The sequence below is a fragment of the Ictalurus punctatus genome, chromosome 13 (genome assembly GCF_001660625.3).
Source record: "Ictalurus punctatus breed USDA103 chromosome 13, Coco_2.0, whole genome shotgun sequence".
NCBI classification, from domain to species: domain Eukaryota; kingdom Metazoa; phylum Chordata; class Actinopteri; order Siluriformes; family Ictaluridae; genus Ictalurus; species Ictalurus punctatus.
The window spans coordinates 23,676,159-23,696,645 of record NC_030428.2 but is presented as its reverse complement, the minus strand read 5'-3'; the positions used below and the strand labels follow the sequence as shown (position 1 = coordinate 23,696,645).

The 20,487-nt window shown below is 39.3% G+C and overlaps 1 protein-coding gene across 2 annotated transcripts in view; it reads right to left on the bottom strand.

The window, feature by feature from the left end:
- The window catches only part of mtr (5-methyltetrahydrofolate-homocysteine methyltransferase), a 29,240-nt gene extending 10,508 nt beyond the window's left edge, over positions 1-18,732 (bottom strand). The window contains exons 1-22 of one of the 2 annotated variants that reach the window (XM_017483932.3): positions 18,537-18,732; positions 18,003-18,217; positions 17,097-17,186; positions 14,786-14,855; positions 14,499-14,591; positions 13,785-13,891; positions 13,341-13,400; positions 11,983-12,077; positions 9,712-9,812; positions 9,566-9,627; positions 8,319-8,386; positions 7,881-7,960; positions 6,932-7,044; positions 5,646-5,786; positions 4,870-5,055; positions 4,336-4,515; positions 4,100-4,216; positions 3,192-3,332; positions 2,943-3,032; positions 2,101-2,253; positions 831-938; positions 22-122 (exon numbers count right to left, since the gene is read on the bottom strand). In XM_017483932.3, the coding sequence (XP_017339421.1) occupies positions 22-122; positions 831-938; positions 2,101-2,253; positions 2,943-3,032; positions 3,192-3,332; positions 4,100-4,216; positions 4,336-4,515; positions 4,870-5,055; positions 5,646-5,786; positions 6,932-7,044; positions 7,881-7,960; positions 8,319-8,386; positions 9,566-9,627; positions 9,712-9,812; positions 11,983-12,077; positions 13,341-13,400; positions 13,785-13,891; positions 14,499-14,591; positions 14,786-14,855; positions 17,097-17,186; positions 18,003-18,217; positions 18,537-18,570 (2,405 nt within the window). In that variant the 5' untranslated portion in view covers positions 18,571-18,732. Of the gene's footprint in view, positions 1-21; positions 123-830; positions 939-2,100; positions 2,254-2,942; positions 3,033-3,191; positions 3,333-4,099; positions 4,217-4,335; positions 4,516-4,869; positions 5,056-5,645; positions 5,787-6,931; positions 7,045-7,880; positions 7,961-8,318; positions 8,387-9,565; positions 9,628-9,711; positions 9,813-11,982; positions 12,078-13,340; positions 13,401-13,784; positions 13,892-14,498; positions 14,592-14,785; positions 14,856-17,096; positions 17,187-18,002; positions 18,218-18,536 lie in introns of those variants that run through there. The other variant, XM_053685103.1, reaches the window with a different exon arrangement.
- Positions 18,733-20,487: the final 1,755 nt, after the last annotated feature.

Genomic DNA, 20,487 nt, shown 5'->3' with positions numbered 1-20,487 from the left:
AGATTTTGTAGAGCCACGTACCGAAAGTTGTTGCATCCCAGCACAACAGCCACGATGTTCTTGCCGATGTCGTGGACGTCTCCCTTTACTGTGGCCAGAACTATCGTGCCCTGATAAGGATCCTGTTTAGACACAAACACACGCAGTTAAACCTCGGCACTGCTGAGAGAAAATGCTTTGGGTCATCTATGAATATTGACGAGTAAATGGCAGAACACAGAAACTACAGCTCGGAGCGTTACAAGTGGTTTAAGGCCCCGTTTACGCTAGCGCGTTTTCGTTTTAAAATGAAAACGATCCTCGGCCACGCTGGCATTTCCGCTGTGTTTCAGAAACATGTATTGCTTATGACGATCGCTCTAATCATAGCTCGCCTCTTGAGCATGTAGCAGTGTTATAAAATACAGAAAAATACAGAATTTAATTGCACAATGACAACAAAGCCAGCAAAGCTTGCAGTTCGTTCTCTGTGTTGTTGTGTATACGATTGACGTAGCGTAACGGTCATATGATAGGGGCTTGACGATTCAGGGAAGGATACGCAATGATCCAGAAGACCCAATCAGGGGATGAATGTGGGCGGAGCCACACCTTAGTTTTCAAATGTCTTCGTTTTGGTCTGTTTACACTGAAACGCGAGCGCGGAGTCTTCTGCCTTTCCGAAAGTCTCCGTTTTCGAGGGAGTAGTGTAGAGGACAGGCGTAACTGTAGCAAAAGGTATGCATCTCAAAACGAAAATGCACTAGTGTAAACAGGGCCTGAGAGCTTCATTTGGGATCTACAGAGTTTGATTGGTACACAGTGTACTGTAGAACAGTGTGATAACTCACAGAGTCATCAGGCACTCCAGACAAAGCAATCATCTCCTCCCTCTCTTTCTCCATAAAGGGAATCAGATGGGCTACGGCTTTCTTCATCACACGCGCCGATTTAATCACCTGAAATCACAAACGCACTGTGGTTACTCAACCAATCACAGCACAGCAGTGACAATGACGTGGTTGTATGTACAGTATGAATGATGTTCAAGCTTACAGTGGAGTGAATCGCTATACAACAGTTTCGTTGCCATCGCGTCTGATAAAAACACGTCTGGCTCCCAAAAACTTCACGAGGAAAACAAATCTCACCAGCACAAGCATTACAGATTTAAACCGGTGAACACTGACATTTCTAAGGTATCTAAAGGGATCCTATTAAAGAAGATTTTTTCCATCAGAGATGCCCTGGTACTCATACGTGCTCATTAGTGTGTGCTTATTACAGTGATTCAGAATAAAGCATGTGAATTACAACACAAAAGCTTGATGAGCGACGCAGTATCGCGGTAACATTCTGTCTGACGAACCCCCCCTTGTTTCAGCTCACGGGGAACATATAACATATTACATGTTGTGATAAAAAATCCCAAATAAATCAGAATAATTTAGTATTTTCGCATTTTCAAAGTAGACGCCATTTTCTTTTCGCCAAGAATTTCCAGAAATGTATTCTTGGCATTTTCTCACCCGATTTCTTGAGGAATTTCCCTGAGATTATTTTTAAACAGTATTAAAAGAGTTCCCACCTACGCTGGACTCTTATCGGCTGCTTTTCAGAATATTTCTCTCCGAGTCGTCCGTTTAAAAAAAGATTTGGATTTAAAGAGAAGCAAATCAGTAAATGAATCACATGAATATGAATCACATGAAAATGAATCCCATGAAAATGAATCACGAAAATGAATCACATGAATATGAATCACATGAAAATGAATATGAATCTCATGAAAATGAATCACGAAAATGAATCACATGTAAATGTATCATATGAAAATGAATAAATAAATAAATAAATAAAAAAGATTTGGCACGATTATATTTTTGTCTACAACACCGATTTCACACATTTAATCATACACCTTCAGATCAAAAGATTTTTAACATCATGAGAAACATTTCAGTCAAGTGTCCACAAACTTTTGACCAGTTGTGTGTGTGGGGGAAGAAATGAGGTTTATTTTTTCATCGTTAGATATACTGAGACATCATAAGTTTTATCCGACATATTTACAGTGTGGAATGAAGGTGCATGATGTCAGTCTGTGTGTGTGTTTGTTACCTGTGGCAGGAACATCTTGCCAGCTCCAAACAGATCTCCCACGGTCTTCATGCCATTCATGAGCGGCCCTTCGATGATGTGGAGTGGTCGGGAATAACGATCTGTCTGAAGACGAGCCTCCTCGGTGTCCTCCACTACAAACTTCTCTATACCCTACATATTACGCACACACATCAATTAAATGAGAGTGAAGTGGTTGTCATTAATAGAAACAAATTGTCTAAAAAGGTACTACAGGGTCAACGAGTTTGCAAATTAAATTGCATTTGATCAGGCAAGCGCAAACTAGACCATGTGACATCACAACTGGGCTTGATTTAGGCATTGTCTAAACTAGCCAGTTAACTGCAAAAAATACCTCTCGAGCACTATCGAGCCAACTTCTGACCTTAGTAGCTAGCTATGATTAGGAGAACTCTTGTAGCCAAGTCTTCTACTTTTACTAATGCCTGCTTGCTACAAGTGTTAGAGGTAATGTAATTAATAGGAAAAAGTTTAAAATTGGATGATCGAGTGTCACTTTGTGTGACAACTCCACCCTAGATGACTTCGAGTCTAACTCCACCTGACTTCGAGTCTAACTCCACCTGACTTCGAGTCTAACCCCACCCTAAATGACTTCGAGGGTGACTCCACCCTAAATGACTTCGAGGGTGACTCTACCCTAAATGACTTCGAGGGTGACTCCACCCTAAATGACTTCGAGGGTGACTCCACCCTAAATGACTTCGAGGGTGACTCCACCCTAAATGACTTCGAGGGTGACTCCATCCAAAACGCGTGTTGCCGTGCATGTTCAGTTTGTCTGTGATGGATCGCATTTACACGCAGCACAATATTACCTTCACAAGTGCGTACTCCAGTCGCTCCTCCACACTTCCGTTTCTCCACTCGTCTGTCTGAATGACCTTCTTCCCTCCTTTAGCGTTGTTCTAAACACAAAAGGTAAAGGTTAATCTTGAAGAACATTGCTATGGTAACACAGTGAAGTAAGGACATTCAAAAAAAAAATCTGATATAACTGTAGTTGTAGGTGTGTGTGTGTGTGTGTGTGTGTGTGTGTGTGTGCGCGTTTTCCTGGCCGAGACTACCTGAGCATACAGAAGGAGCTTTTCTGTGGCCTCTGGGTCTCGGTTCCAGATGAGATCCTCGCACAGCTTGAGTAGATCTTTATCGATGTCGTCATACACAGGCAGAGAACCTGCATTCACAATTCCCATGTCCATCCCATCCTGCAGGGGGCGCAAAATACATTTCTGCTTATAACTTTGATCTGCTGCAATCTTATCCATGAAAATCCAGTATACAGTAAAAAACTAAACAAAAAACCGTTTTCTCTGAGGGAACTCTCTAAATTGACTGCTGAAGAACAATTTTAAAGTGGAATAGCCCGGTTTGTTTATTTATTTATTTATTTTTATGTGCTATGCCAAAGCCTTAGAAAACAAAGCAGGCTTACCATTAAAGCCATTGAAACAGAAAGCTTCCTGTAACATGACCTATGAGATAATTAGATGTGCCTCAAATGGTATTTTGCATACTGTGAGTGTTAGTAGTGTGGGATGGGAAACTCACCAAGTAGTGTACTATTAATATGCAGACGATGCAGTAAAACTAAAGATACAGTGTACTGCAGATTCAATGACGTGAGGTACCGCTTCATTTAGTGAAAAATGTCGAGACTAAATCAGGTACCACATACAGTACTACATATTTACATAGTGTATATTGTATATGAATATTACACCATTTGAGACAACTATCGTGTTGTGATCGACAGGCAGCGTGCTATGTATGGCCTTTTCACCCGCCTGTCCCGGCAATGGTTACATTCCATGTGTTTAGTTATTTATTTCTGTAACTAGATGTTCTTAGATGCAAATTTGTGAAATATACTGTAGACAACGTGGAGTGCCATTTATCTTTTTGTTTGCTCATAAGACAACAAAAACCAGCTCAGTGGCAAACCTTGAGAAGATCGCACGGCTTATTCCCCTACCTTTATAGCATGGTAGAGGAACACTCCGTGCATGGCCTCCCTGATGGCTTCCATGCCTCGAAAAGAGAAGGACAAGTTAGACAGACCACCACTGATCCGCGCTCCAGGCAATGTTTCCTAGAGAGAGCGAGAGAGAGAGAAAGAGAGAGGGAGAGAGAGAGACAGACAGACATCTTATAATTGTAAAGAAGAACACTATGTACACTAGCGTGATCTCCGTATCTTCGTTGTTCTACCTTTATAATCCGTGTGGCTTTGATGAAGTTGATAGCGTACACGTTGTGCTCTTCCATCCCAGTGCCGATGGTCAGGATGTTGGGGTCAAAGATGATGTCGTTGGGGTTAAAGTCCACCTTTTCAGTTAGGAGATGATAGGCTCTTGTGCAGAATTCGACCTTCTGATCAATTTCAGTAGCCTTAAAAAAAAAACAAAACAAAAAAAAACAACGAACATAAATGTGACTTAACGAGCCAACCAGGAGCAAGACAGCTGCTTACTATAACTATTTTCTAGAATGATCTGAACGATACTTTTACAAATACGTCTGTTAGAGATCGTATGAAGGCTTGGGGGAAGTTAGATGTGAGCTAAAAAAAAAATGCTCGTGCATATTGTGTGCAACAATAATAATAACAATAATAATAAGAAGAAGAAGAAGAAGAAAAAGAAGAAACTAATAAATCAATGCTGTATTATTGATCATGTTTGTACACACAACATCACTGCCACATATTTTGGCCGTTGACCTCAATCACGTTATTGCACTGACCTGCCCTTGTTCATCGAAGGCCATAACGACGACGGCGGCACCGTAGCGACGCACTTGTTTGGCGTGTTGCAGGAAGACCTCTTCTCCCTCCTTCAGGCTGATGCTGTTGACGATGCACTTGCCCTGGCAGCACTTCAGTCCTGCCTCGATCACTGCAAAATTAGACGAGTCGATACACAGCGGCACCTAAACACCAGCACAAAAAATATGACATAATATCATTACATCATTACTCTTATAAAAAGGTCTTATAAAGGTCATTTGAAGAGGAAAAAAAATTGTATTATGGGAGAAACAAAGTTCTAAATTGCTATTCAGAATAATGGACAGCGTTACCATTCTAACATCAAACGCTTGAAGAAAAAAAGCACAATCTGTAGTCATCTTTCAAACAATATTACCTTTTAAATATTTTAATATTATTTTGAAAAGAGTTTTTGTTGTCTTGAACTAATTAAATGTAAAAAAATAATGATAAAAAATAATCAAATGTACACAATAAATGATTATTTATCTATTTCCTATTGCTGTTTTAAATCTTTATTTAATAATTTATAGAATTTTGACTTTCTATTGGGTTATGTACTGGGTTACGATTATTTTTACCCCTGCAATCATAATTATTTCTCAAATGATTCCTTTTTTCCTCCCATTATCTTTACTATTAAAATTTATTTAACATCTATTTTATAAGAAAAACCTATTAAACCTATTAACCTATAACAGTTGCCCACTACTCTATGAGTTTCTAAAACCTTTTAAAGAGCAGGCATTACCTTGGCGATGTCAGGCTCGGAAGCGATGAGTTTGCAGAAACGCGCCATGGCAGCGGGTCCGTCCAGCATCCCTTCATCCATGTTGATATCCAACACCTGAGCGCCCATTTCCACTTGTGCTTTAGCTATACTCAACGCCTCCTGCCGATTAACACACAAACACACACACTACTGTATTACGATACTGACAAATGCAACAACAATATACATGATAAAAGATAGGAGTCCGGGTTATGTATATACACTCATATACTGTACCAGGGATATGCTGTGTGAATGCTGAGTTTTAATATTGCTGAAAATGACAACTCTGAACTGCCATTTAATAAGAAAATAGTACTAGAAAAAATAATACTATTAGAATACACAATTCTTTTCTTTTCACAAGTCCAAAAGGTTATGCGTTTTGTTTTTTCTTTTTACAAGAATCGCTGCACTGTACATTACACATTATAGACGGTAAGTTGTTAAGTCTGTAGCACAGGCCCCGTTACCTACATATATTACAAGAAAGCATCATGCTGAGATTTAATGTTGTGGTAAAGGGCGCGCACATTTGAACTTCCTGTGTAGTCCTTGACTCGTGAACTTGCTGCGGGCTACTATGAACTAGTGGAACATTGTTACTGAGTTCAGAAGCTGAAAAGTAAACAGGTGTTTTAATGCACTGGGATGTGAATGACATTATGAGTAGAGATCGACCGATATATACACCGATTATTCGATGATAACGCCACAAAACTGAACAAAGCGTTTTATTTATAACAATTTTGTCACTTTCTCTTCCTCCTTGCATACAAAACAAAACTCTTACTTATACACCGATAAAAAGTGGGGATTGAAAGAGTGTAAAAAATATAAAAAATAAAGTGCACTGTTAATAAAATGTCTTTTTTTTTTTAAATAAAAACTTCGATGAGGTAAACAGATTACGTGACTCCGTGAATTTGTCTATATTTCTTGGCACCAAACTCATTAAACAACACATCAAGCTTTCATGTAACAGACCTAATTTGTACATTAATGGCTATTATGTTAAATAAAGCAAAGCAAGTGAACGTTACCTGCGCACACCATTGTTGACTCATCTCCCTTCAGATTTAGCGCTGCAATGCGCGCAATTCTCAAAACGGCCACAAGATGGCCATTTATCGGTGGATCCGATATTACAAAAACGATAATCGGTTATAGAAAAATAATTATAGGGGGAAAATATCGGTAAAACCGATTATCGGTCGACCTCTAATTACGAGTCTGATCATTTCACAGGCTTCATTAAACGTTACCTCATAATTCCCAGCCATGATGAGTTTGGCGAACTTGCGTGATCCAGCCACGTTGCAGCGCTCACCGATGTTGACAAAGTTGGTGTACGGCCCGATCCGAAATGGCTCCAGACCTGACGACACAACGCGCTGAACATGTTACCATGATAACCCTCATTTTGTAAACGTAAAGCCTGGAATGCAGTTTCCTGTTTGCTTCCTGTTTCTGGTTTTGTTCAGCTCCTCCTCCAGCCATGCCCCTATCACACGCCTGAACATTATCAGAACCTGTTTCTTGTTGGTGAATGAAGCTAGGACATACACTAAACAGTAATGACATTTTAAGTAGGTTGCGCTACTGTACATTAAAGAGACAGAACTTGCTCTTTAAATAACTACCGCAGCCTGAACGCCAAAAATATTCAAGCTCACGTTTCAAGAGGGGAAAAAACCTTCAGAACATGGAAACCTACAGAATACAATCTGTGTTATGATGATAGTATTTTTGGAATAGAGCAACAAAGTATGAGTGCAATAATTTCTGGTCCTGACCTAACATGAGCAACTTTACATCTAAAACACACAGATGGACTCCAATGGAGGTCCTCAACAGCTCTACCAATCAGCTCAAGCCTATTGCTAGTACTATAAATTTCTCATTCAATTTCCATTCAAGTTCAATTCACAATGACTGCTAGAGAGCCACTGCTGGGCCTTTAAGCTCATTTATAAATTAAATTAGGAGATGTGTGTCTTTTAAATACATAAATATAAATGCATTATTAACAGTTTGTTCTATATAAGATCACAAATAAATATACTCAGCACTGATATCCAGCTGTCTCCAAATTCGTCAAAACTTGTTACCTGCTACACTGATAATATATATCTTTAGAGCACTTTCTTAGACATAGAACGTGTTCCTAGGGATGACTGAAAGCCTTCACAGACACATAGATAGGCCGTTTACCAGACAGCAGCATGTAACTGCTGAACACGTCTGTTGGAGGAACTCTGGGCTGGCATTGTTTCACTCTCTCAGCAATCGCCCTGCGTCAGAAATACAAATACACACATCGTTATCTAGGGTCAGGTCTGAAAGTCTGAGACCTCTATGAAGAACATTCTTCAAAGTTACGTTTCATTCGCTTTTTCGTTTATTTAGTTATTTATTTAAAAACTGTGTTTTCATATCGACAGGACGCAGTACGAATGATGATGAATAACACGCAATAGTGTACGAACCGACTCCGAAGACAACAACTAATACACGTTCCCAGTTTATGACATCACGATGTTTTGAAACATAAACGCTTATGATCGGACACCGAGGACAGCGACCCAGCATTTACATAAACAAACACACGTAACACGTACGCGTTCCGAACACGTGATGTTTTTTCATTACCGTATGTGGTCTGGCGTCGTTCCACAGCAGCCACCGACAATGTTCACCAAACCGTCTGTCGCGAACTCCTGTGTCAAGGGAAGAAATGCAAAAGCAAGAAACATGAATTTTTACATTACCATCTTTTCTTTTTTTCTATTTTTGACCCGCCGACACATATGCATCTTTTTCAGTCCGTACAAGATTTTGCGTAGTTTGTCCGTGATAGTTGAGGCCAAAAACGCTCGATTTAGCTGCGACTTTTTTGTTCAAAATTTGCGATGCAGTTTGCGGAGTTTTCGTGCTTTTTTTTTGTTGTGGAAAACGACTTGAATCGCCGAAATCGCAGTTGCATGAAATTGTTTCGCAGCGATGTTTGTTGGTAAATGAGACCCTTTTAGCTGTGCTCGTGTTCCACACACGTGACTCGAAGTGGACTCTTGCTGAATGCGCTTTGATGTCACATGACGCGTCTTGGCCCAAATCTGCGGAAAAATTGCGAGCTCCTCCGAATATTGCAGAGCTTGCTTGATTTCGCGTTCATTTCTGCGATCGCAAAATCCTGAAGGGACTGCTTTTTGAAGTCAGGGCGGCGTAACACACTCTGAAAAATGCGTGTTCTGCCTTCTTCCACATACATGAGTTTACAGACATGCATGATTGGCTAGTGCTTCGATTGACAAGACGGAGAATGTATTACCCCTCCCACTCAGAGCGCCGTTGACTCAAGGCCATGTCAATCATGTCGGGATTCAAACAACAGCGCCCACTCAAATGCCCCAGGTTTTCCTTACAATCACAACGCACATTAAACAAAAATTAAATAACATTCTATTTCTTTGTATACAAGATAATGTTGGATAACCTCTTAGTATACAGTTTAACAATATAACCCCGGAAACAATGATCTAAGAAATAAACACTTACACAAAGCACGATTTGCATGAAATGTTTTTAACATATTACTAAAGTCATCCAAAATGTCGTCCAAATTTTTTGTTCTATATTTAATAATGCATTTCTTGACGCTCTGGATGTCATTAGACAATAGGAAATGCCATGCAAATATGCCTACACTTTTAAACCCTGATAAGCCAGTGTTGCATACCTTCATATTGTAACTATTAAATGCTCAAGTCTGATTGGTCAGAATGTAAGTGCTAACAGAGGGGAAAATAAATTATCCCTTGCACTCAAATTGAATACACGCAACTGTTTCATAAGGCAATACGGTTTAGGGATCCATCATTTTAAATGTAGCATCTCACCTTTAAATGTGTAGCAGTGCACTCTGGGGTTTCATCATAGCCTCCAAATGTGTTGGGAAGACCTGGAGAAAAGCAGACACAGGGAAATCAAACCATGAGCCAGAGCTCAAGTGTAAACCTTACAGTACTCGGCAGAGCGGCTTTACCTGCGTTGGGGTAACATATGATGAAAGCCCCGGTGCACTTTCCGATCGCTTCGATAAATGGCCTCATTTCAGTGGCTCCCAGAGCACAGTTCAAACCAATACTGCAGGAAGGGAGTGGGTTAGAGATGTTAACATGTACACAGGAGCTATAAATAAATAAATAAATAAACCATCACATACAAACAGTGCAAAAAACGCCATAATGCTCTGCGATGGTTCAGAACAATGGAGCTCAATTGAAGTGCAGTTTGAGGTCAATGGATTTTCATTTGGCCGTGCGCCAACGTTTGCTGACTTCCCATTGTGGGTTTGGCATCATCATCATCATCATTTTAAGAGCTGTTTCAAGCCTTTATTACCTCAAGTGAAGTTCACGAGATGGCCCCTGAGGGGCTTAAAGAGTCGTGTAAACATGCCCAGAGACAGCACTGTTGGCTGAGGCACCTGATAACTGTTTATAGGAGTCAGCAAATCAATGACATACTGGCCAACTACTTCTGGCACACCGGCTAGTCAGCGAAGTAATTAGTTAGCCAGCTGAGATGACTCTGTACACGGGTTACAAGAAAAAAATAAACCCACACCGACAGGCAAGAAGTTTGTATGATGTAGATGATGTGCACTTCTGAGTGGTAAAAGGGTAAGCCGGAAAGGGCATGCTGAAAGTAATTTTGGATTTTATCCAGCAGGACAGATACGGTGCTAATGAGCACTGCCGTGTCAGAGTAAACGCTTTTCCCACAAACATTCAGTTCCTGATCCAATGAGATGACAAGAACGTGCCTACCAAAAGATCGAGCATGATAGTGGTCCTATTATTCGGAGTCAAAATGTGATGAACAGCAGTAATTTCATTTACATTACATTTACAGCATTTGGCAGACGACCTTAACCAGAGACTTACATTTATCTCATTTAAACAACTGAGCAGCTGAGGGTTAAGGGAATTGCTCAAGGACCCAACAGTGGTAGCTTGGCAGTGCTGGGGCTTGAACTCCTGACCTTCTGATCAGTAACCATTACAATATATAATATAGGACTATTGTAACATTTGAACTTTTTATTATCTCTGTAATACGCATATGTGTAACATAAGTGACTAAACGCCAAAGGAAAATATTGCTTGTATTGACTTGCCAGTGTAATGGGAACTGTTGTGTTTTTATAAGAAAACAGTCCATAAATTGAAAACTCTGATCTTTCGGTAGGTTTGAAGGCTGCGTAAGAGGTTTTTATAATTCAAACACTAACTGTAATAGGACAGGGAAATGTTTATTTTTATTGCTGAACTGCACTTCCCGCAGCATGTCACCAATCAAATTAGTGGACTGGAACAAACTGGGGCAGAAAACAACAACCGTACCTCTGTTTTCAGGAGTGTCAAATCTACAGGCATTTCAACACTAACATTTATTTTAAAAATAAATAAATAAACACCCAGAGGAACCCTGCTCTAGCTGAAATTAAACTAATAATATAATGTTTATGGGTTTTTTTTTTTGCAGTAATTTATTGAAAAAATACTGAGTGCATAAATTAACATACTTTTCAGAAGGTCGACATTTCGGCATTATAAATTCTTTATTCCAATATTTTGAGATGCTGGATTTTTGATTTCCATGAGCCGTAAGCAATAAGATAACAAAAACACAAAAAATGCTTGAAATATTTTACTTTATATGTAATGATTCTAGATTATATGAAAAAGCTCCACTTTTTGTATTAAATTACAGAAAAAAACTAACTTTTCCACGATATTCAAAGTTTCTGACATGCACCTGTATAATCTTGTTACTTACAAACATGGGTCTTGGCTCATACGACTCCTTGTCGATGATGCTTTTAAAATGTGGAGGAAAAAAAAAAACCCAGTGATGTATAACGTGATTGTTTACACTTGTCACTCTGTTACTTGGGAGAAATGAGCTAATCTTCGCAGTGCGGCTGTTTATAAGTTGTACATAGAAATAACTGCTATCCATCACATTCTGCATCATAATAATAGGAACACACAAATATTACCAATCGCAATAATGGCATGTACCAATTATATTCTGATTTGAAAAATCTGCCTGCACCACAGAAGTGACATTGTGAAGGAAAAAACTAGGGTGTTTGTGTGTGTGAGAAAATAAATCATCATGCCCAACCCCAAAGGAGCCCAGAATCTATGCAAACTTAACTATTCATAATAGTACCTTACCATAGATATTCATGCATGAAATGTCACTTTTAGAAGCTGAGCAGCTCTGTTTTATAGGAAATCCTTACCAGAGTGGCTTCATATGGGACACGCTGATGACAAAAGCCTCTCCTGTTTGCCCCGATAGAGTACGGCCACTCTTGTCCACAATCGTCCCGGAGATCTAGAACACAGACGTACACAATTTCTTTCTGTGAAACTGAGTTGATGAGCTGGACTGAATCCCATATTCGGAATATATATATATATATATATATATATATGAAAAACAAATGAGCATATGTTATACCGAGGGTTCCCAAACTTTTGGGAAAACGACCTTTTTTGCAACCCAAGACCTTTAACGTCGTACATTTAAAAAAAAATTACAGGACTGTTGTAACATTTTATTATCTCAGTAACATGTATGTGTAGCGTAAGTGACTAAAAGCCAAAGGAAAATATTGCTTGTATTGACTTGTCAGTGTAATGGGAACTGTTGTGTTTTTATAAGAAAACAGTCCATAAATTGAAAACTCTGATCTTTCAGTAGGTTTAAATGCTGCGTAAGAGGTTTTTATAATTCAAACACTAACTGTAATAGGACAGGGAAATGTTTATTTTTATTGCTGAACTACACTTCCCGCAGCATGTCACGGCAGTGAAAAGACTAAAATAACATGCAATGTGACTCCCAGTAACATTTCTAAATATTTCTGATATGAATTTGTAAAAGAAATTAACTAAACAAAAGTGCAAAGGAGAGGAGAGTTTCTCTCACAACCCCATTTGTAAATCAAGACTCCTAGCTGGGGAACCACTGTGTTATGCTGCCTTGATGGTTTCTCGTATTTGGAAGTATTAGCTCCCTCTACTGTCTGTAAAGTGAACTGCCACTGTGATGAAAACATTGACAAGCCTTTCCCACTCAAACCAAATCAGCCACACCCTTTGAACTCAAGTGAAACGTCCCGGTGCTGTTATGGTACATAGAAGCACTCCTGGAACCAATCAAATTACTGGACTGGAACAAAATGGTGTATAATGTGTATTATTATAACCCCTCTGTTTCTGGGGTGGCAAAACAACAGCCATTTCAAGGCTAACATTTAGGCTATTAAGAAATTTGACCAAAAAATACTTTTACAGTTTAAACAGTGGCTGTCACAATCATATATATATATATATATATATATATATATATATATATATATATATATATATATATATATATATATATATAATATATATATATATAAACTCACCCAGAGGACCCCTGCTCTAGCTTAAAATAAACCAGTAATATAGTGTTTATGTTTTTTTTTTTTTGCATATCCTATCCAACAGTGAGGCTCGCACAAAGCACCTTTTCAGTGGTTGGTTATTGGAGTGCACCAATAATGTATATTATTTAAATAAAACATGTAAATACAACCTTATTACTTACAAATATGGGTCTTGGTTTATACGACTCCTCAAACAGTTTATCAATAGCATACAGAGCAGCCTTTAAAAGAAAGAGAGATTTTGTTGAAGTTAATCTGTGTAAAACAACAGTGTGATAAATACTGACTGTTCTAACAGTCATAACTTTGATTTACAGAATTACAATTAAATACCTACGAACTGTATATACTCTACACATGTACGTCTCTATACATAACTCATATTTTGCTATATAAATATATCTCTGTGTTCATTTGTCGAAATGAATTTTAGACAAGTTAATCATTTTACTATGATTTCACTGTGATATTACCAAATATAATAACGCCGGTGACTTATGTGGAGTACTAAAGGAACTATAGTAACCACGACTTTTCCTTGATTTGATTTTTTTTTTATTAATATGAGAAGAGGGAGACAGAGGGGGGGGGGGGGGGTGTCCTACCTTTGCATTAGCCGTATCAAAGATGGTTTCCACCAGCAGGATATCACAGCCTCCATCCAGCAGCCCTTTAACCTGCTCCAGGTACGCCTCAACCAGTTCGTCAAAGGCTACATGAAACCCACATGCCGTTTTTAAATCCGCACACAAGGCAATGACACTTTATACACAGATAATAAACGCATGCTAATCTGTCTGTACTGATCTGTAGCGCTGCAGAAACTTGATGTGTTGTGGACATTTGGACCGACTGATGCAATATATTATACACAAAATATTTGAAACTTGTTATTTATATAATGATCTAGTTATGATCTGAACACGGTCTATATTCCCTGTGCTTGTTTTTATTTCTATTCTACTTTATCCATCACTGTATTTCTGACCAATGAAGTAAAGAGTTTCACGTGTGTGTTTTCAGCTCTACACGCTCCTCTGCCAACTTTCTGTTTTGTTTTTTTGAGGTTCTCAACCTTTTGTAACTAAAGCTGCTTTATTTCTAAGATGATAAAATTGTAGTTGCTGTTCACACGGTTCCTAAAACTTGCTCTCCAGGATAAACAGTCATAGCTTTGGGAAAATTACACACTAAAGGTTAATGTGACATTATGGCAGGGCAGAGAACGTCCAAACAAACTTTCTTTATCTCATGGATGAAATAAATTCCAATGCTGATCAAGCGTGTGTGAGCAAGCAGAGAAAAACAGTGTAACTTACTGATGTTTCTGAAGTCTGGTCTTTCCACTGACGGTGACACGGAGAGAGTTCTGTTGGTCGGCCCTAAAGCTCCAGCCACGTACCGTTTAAGACCTGAAAAAAAAGGCGTTGCTCAAACTGTTCCTATTCACGTCGACAAAACGGATCTTTCAAACGCAGAATAGAACATAAAAAAGCGATCATCATTAACCAATTAAATAGCTTTATCTAAACTCAACAATATCACAGTCAATTGTGCTTAATTAAAGGAGTAATTAATTACACATCAGTATTGCTCATAATTCTACCTGTCTGAGCAGAAACTTCATCAGCAGCCTTCCGGGCTATTTCTGCCGACACCTTGTTAAGCCGATAAGCCTGCGTAGACCAAAACAAAATCAGAAAGTCCTGAAATAATGCCGATACAGCAGTTTCTACATACGGTATAATCTCTGATGTTAGACTAAGCCCTCTACAACGAGCTTAATACAGTAAACCTCTGGGAACTAAACAAGGCAGTGTAAATATAGACGAACAAAAATACCCACAGCACGATCCACATTTAAATATACAGTCCCCTCCGAAACTATTGGAAAAACAAGTCCAATTCATTTGTTTGTGCAAAAGGCTCGGATTGATTTTCGCTCTTTTATCAGCTTATAAAAGGCTTGCTTTTCTCCCATAGACGGCTCTCTGATCTTCATGTTGGCTTATCCTTTTTAACAACAAATGCAGTCTTCACAGGTAAAACTGAAGCCTAAAAGCAAGAGTACAGTCATGTGAAAAAATAAGTACACCCCATGGAAACGGTTGGCTTTTTTGGACCCGCAAACATTTGATCCTCTTTGAAACAGTGCCTATTAATAAAGTTGATCTACTTGAACAAAAGCACAAGGAAAATAAGCCTTTTCAAACATTTATTCAACAGAGATATCCATAGATGTGATATTCTTCTGTGGTCAAAGTAAATACACCCTTGGCCTCAGAAGCTAGTATTGCCCCATTTAGCAGAAATAACTTCTTGTAAGCATTTTGCATAATTGTCCACCAGGCTCTGATATCGGCTTGCTGGAATTTTTCACCACTCTTCCATGCGATATTCTTTCAGTTGCAAGATGCTTGAGGGTTTTCTTGCACATACTACCCATTTCAAATCCCCCCACAACATTTCAATGGGATTCAAATCCGTGCTTTGACTCAGCCATTCCATAACCCTCCATTTCTTCTTTTTGAGCCATTCCTTGGTGGATTTGCTAGTGCGCTTAGGATCATTATCCTGCTGAAAACTCCACTTTCAGTTCAACCTCAACTTTTGGACAGATGGCCTCACATTATCTTCAAGCACTCTTTAATATGATGCAGAATTCATAGTCGAATCAATGAATGCAAGCTGTCCAGTCCCTGAGGCAATGAAGCAACCCCAAACCATTACATTTCCTCCACTGTGCTTCACAGTTGGTATGAGGTGCTTCTCCTGAAAAGCTGTCTTTGGTCAGCTCCAAACATGTCTGCTGGTACTGTGTCCAAATAACTCTATCTTTGATTGGTCTGTCCAGAGCACATTGTTCCAGAAGGCCTGGTCTTTGTCTACATGTTCATTGGCAAACATTGCTGGTACGGCCAGTTCTGGACAAATTGCCAGTCGTTTGAAATCTACACCATTTGTAGATGATTGTCCTTACAGTGGAATGATGTATTTCAAAATCATTTGGAGATCTTTTTAAATCCCTTGCCAGACTCATAGGCATCCACAACCTTTTTTCTGAATGCCTTCAGAACTCTTTAGAACTTGGCATGATGACACCACACACCTCAATAGCAAAGGGAACACCAGACACTAGATATGAGAGCGGTATAAATAAGACCGGTTCCACCTGCACTCCCTGAGCAGGTTCTAATCACCGGCACCCAAACACCTGATTCTAATTTTATGGATTTGAAGGTGTGATAAATCTAGAGCTGTACTTACTTTTTCCAATGAGACTGATCTGTTTTTGTCAATTTAAATTGAGGAAATTACTACAAAATTTTATTATTTAATAGAGTGTATCAACTTTATTAATGGGTACTGTTTAAAAGAGTTTGCTTGTCAAAATATGTATATATATATATATATATATATAATAAAAATTTAAAAATCCAATAATTTCCATGGGGTGTACTTATTTTTTCACATGACCGTGTATATTCCAACCCATTTACTGTTTAAACAATAATACTAACAGGACACACCTGGATAACAAGAAATACCTGTCAGTCACATGTTCCAACATTTTTGATGACCTAAAAATTAGGTTGTCTGATAAAAAGGTTCTATGTTTTTTAACACATGCCCATACAAATATGGGCAGGAAATAAAAGTTGAAATTCCAAACTCTCCTCATATTCATCTTTTGAGCTCAAACGCAAATGTCTTCAGTCTACAGCAAAAACATTTATTGGCCCGGCTGTTCCAATAGTTTCAAGGGGACTGTATATGCTGAATTAATGCTAATCAGTGCCTTCCATTCCTTATTAGACATATTAATACGGAATATTAAACCTCAGTGCATGTCAGCGCTAATAAGAGTAAGCTGTAAATAGGCCGAGCTCAGTAAAAGCTCTTAGTGCGAGTCATACCAGCTCCTCGAGCCCGTAGTCCGCCTGAGCAACCCGTGTACTGCTGAATGTGTTCGTCTCGACGATATCTGCTCCAGCAAGCAGATACTCCTACATTCACATCAAGAAAAAAGAAAAAAATGAGTAGGATTAGAAGGTTTGCATAAAAATCTTTTAAAGCAGTTTAACAAATAAGAATGTTATAATATCCTAAATCTGGTGGAGTTTGTGGTTTCTTAGATCAAGAAAGGAAGAAAGAAAGAAAGAAAGAAAGAAAGAAAGAAAAAGAAAAGGAAGCCTGAAAGAAAGCGAGCAAAAAAGAAAGAGCAAAAAGGAAAGAAAGAAAAAGAAAAGCAAGCCAGAAAGAAAGAAAGAGAGCAAAAACGAAAGAAAGAAAAACAAGCAAGCCAGAAAGAAAGAAAGTAAAAAAGGAAGGAAGAAAGAAAAAGAAGCAAGCCAGATAGAAAGCAAGCAAAAATAAATAAAGAAAAAGTAAAGAAAGAAAGCCAGAAAGAAAGAAAGCAAAAAAGAAAGAAAGAAAGAGAAAAACAAGAAAGCCAGAAAGAAAGTGAGCAAAAAAGAAAGAAAATAAGAAAGAAAGACTGTTGGGTGATGGAGACAGTTCCCTGTCAGCGGAATAGAATAGCATCTTCGTAGTTTAACAGCTCATCCTCACACTTTTCAATAAGGAACATGGTGATTTTTTTTTATCCACTTCTCCTGACTGTAAACTGTGAGTTTTTCATGTTTTTTCAGAACACATGGGAAGATAGACAGATCACCGCGCACACAATCACACCCCAGAAAGTGAATGTAAATAATCAAGGACACGGACACGGACGGACGGACGGACACGGACACGGACGGACACGGACACGGACACACACACACACACACAAACCTGCAGAAGTACACCGTCACACTCACCTTGTGGATGGTGTAGATCACCTCAGGCTTGGTGATGCTCAGCAGGTCATTGTTGCCTTGCAGGCTTCGTGAGTGATCTTTGAACTCCTGACCCCGGAAGTCGTCTTCCACTAGGTTCCTCTGCTGAATCATGGTTCCCATTCCACCATCCAGGACCATGATCCTCTTCTGCAGTATCTCTCTGAGCTCAGCCTCTAGAGAAGCTGCTCCAGCCCCTACCACCCACACACACAAACACACACACTGAAATCTTTTTCCACATGAACACTTGATTCCTCTAATGAACACAATAAGGACACATTTACTTTATCCTAACGACTGCTTTTTACAAAAATAAGACAAAATTGATCTCTCTCAATTTCAATTTCTTTATTGGCATGATTGTTAACATACAAAATTGTATGTATACAATTACAATAATGTGACAAGGTGCCAGTGTACTATAACGGTCTCTATCTACATCTTACTTTTACAGTTAGACTGTCAGGTACAGTATGTTCACAGAGCTGTAGATAAACACACACACACGCTTACCTGTTTCTGTCTCACACTGGACTACCGGACCCATTTTAAAACCTATATCCTTAACTGTGTCCAAAAACAACCTGTACAACGTCAGCGAAAATTTTTAACCGTTAAAATACAACCAACCCCCTCCTTTTGGCCCCAGTTCTGTCCATAAAACCCAGCTACTACTCCTGCCTCGCATGAGCGGATCAGACTGTCTGTCTAGTGCGCATGCGCAAAGCGACGCGTGCGCCTCGAATTGGTTTCTGCGCATGCGTGACCAGCGCAGGTCTGTCCACTGCGCATGCACTGAAAGCTTTCCGGGATATTGCACCATCCTGTGCTGTGGTGTATTGTATCAAAATAGGAAGCGAATTATGCCAACGAGGTATATGCCATGTGCTCGAGGTATATGCCATAGAAAGTGTGCCATTAGTAACATTCATCAAAAAGAAATTTTGATCTATATGATTAATTGTTTATTATTAATTGATCATTTGTTATGAAAGTTAATTATGATTACCTTATTATTACTAATTAAACAATCGAGGGCACTGGATTGTGCTTGGGTTCTTAGCAAGTACATTTCACACATAAAGTGATTGCCAGAAACACACATACTATAGTATTTTAATGAGTAAAATACAATTATCATGAGTTACACTCACTGAGCACTTTATTAGGAACACATTTACATCTACACATTCATGAAATTCTCTAATCAGCCAATCATGTAGCAGCAGTGCATAACATCATGCAGACAAGGGCCAGCAGCAGGTAATGTTCACATCAACTATCATTATGGGGAATCTCAGTTATTTCGACCATGGCATGATTGTTAGTGTCAGAAGGGTTGGTTCGAGTATATCTATGATTCAAGTTCAAGTGAATTTTTTCAGCCATATACAGCTGGTAAAATACACAGTGAAACAAAACAACGTTCCTCTAGGACCATGGGGACCAATTAGACTACAAAGATAGACACAAGTGGCTAAGTGGTTGGCATGTTCGCCTCACACCTCCAGGGTAGGTGGTTCGATTTCCGCTGCTGCCCTGTGTGTGCGGAGTTTGCATGTTCTCCCCGTGCTGCGAGGGTTTCCTCTGGGTACTCCCCCAGTTCAAAGACATGCATGGTAGGTTGATTGGCATGTCCAAAGTGTCCAAAGTGTCCATAGTGTATGAATGGGTATGTGACCCCATCCAGGGTGCACCCTGCCTTGTGCCTGATGCTCCCTGGGATAGGCTCCAGGTTCCCCATGACCCTGTAGGATAAACAGTATAGAAGATGGATGGATGGACATACACAGGACTGCATAAACTAAACAGGACAATTGGCACAGAAAAGGGCAGTGCTGACCAGTACACAGTCCTTGTGTTGAATAAGGTGCAAAGAGATATTACAAATCACTGCTTATCTCTCGAGATTGTAGAATAAAGAAAAAACATCCAGTGAGCGGCAGTTCTGCAGATGGAAACGCCTTGTTCACGAGATAAATGGTTTGAGCTCACAGAAAGGCTACAGTAGCTCAGATAACCACTCTGTGCAATTGCGGTGAGCAGAAAAGCATCTCAGAACGCACAACACGTCAAATTTTGAGGCAGATGGGCTACAAGAGCAGAAAACCACATTGGGTTCCACTTCTATGAGCCAAGAACAGAAAGCTGAGGCTGCAGTTTGCACAGGTTCACCAAAACTTTGTTTTTGATTGTTTGCTTGGCATACCTTCCACCTGTTCATACAAGCCAATCATTCCTTGAATGCCACAGACATTTTGAGTATTGTTGCTGACAATGTGCCACATTTTACCATCTTCTAATTGCCACTTCCAGCATGATAATGCACCATGTCATAAAGAAAAAGTCATCTTAAACTAGTTTCATGAACATAACAGTGAGTTCAGTGTTCTTCAGTGGCCTCCCCAGTCAGTCACTGGATCTGAATCCAACAGAACACCTTTGGGATGTGGTAGAAGGGGAA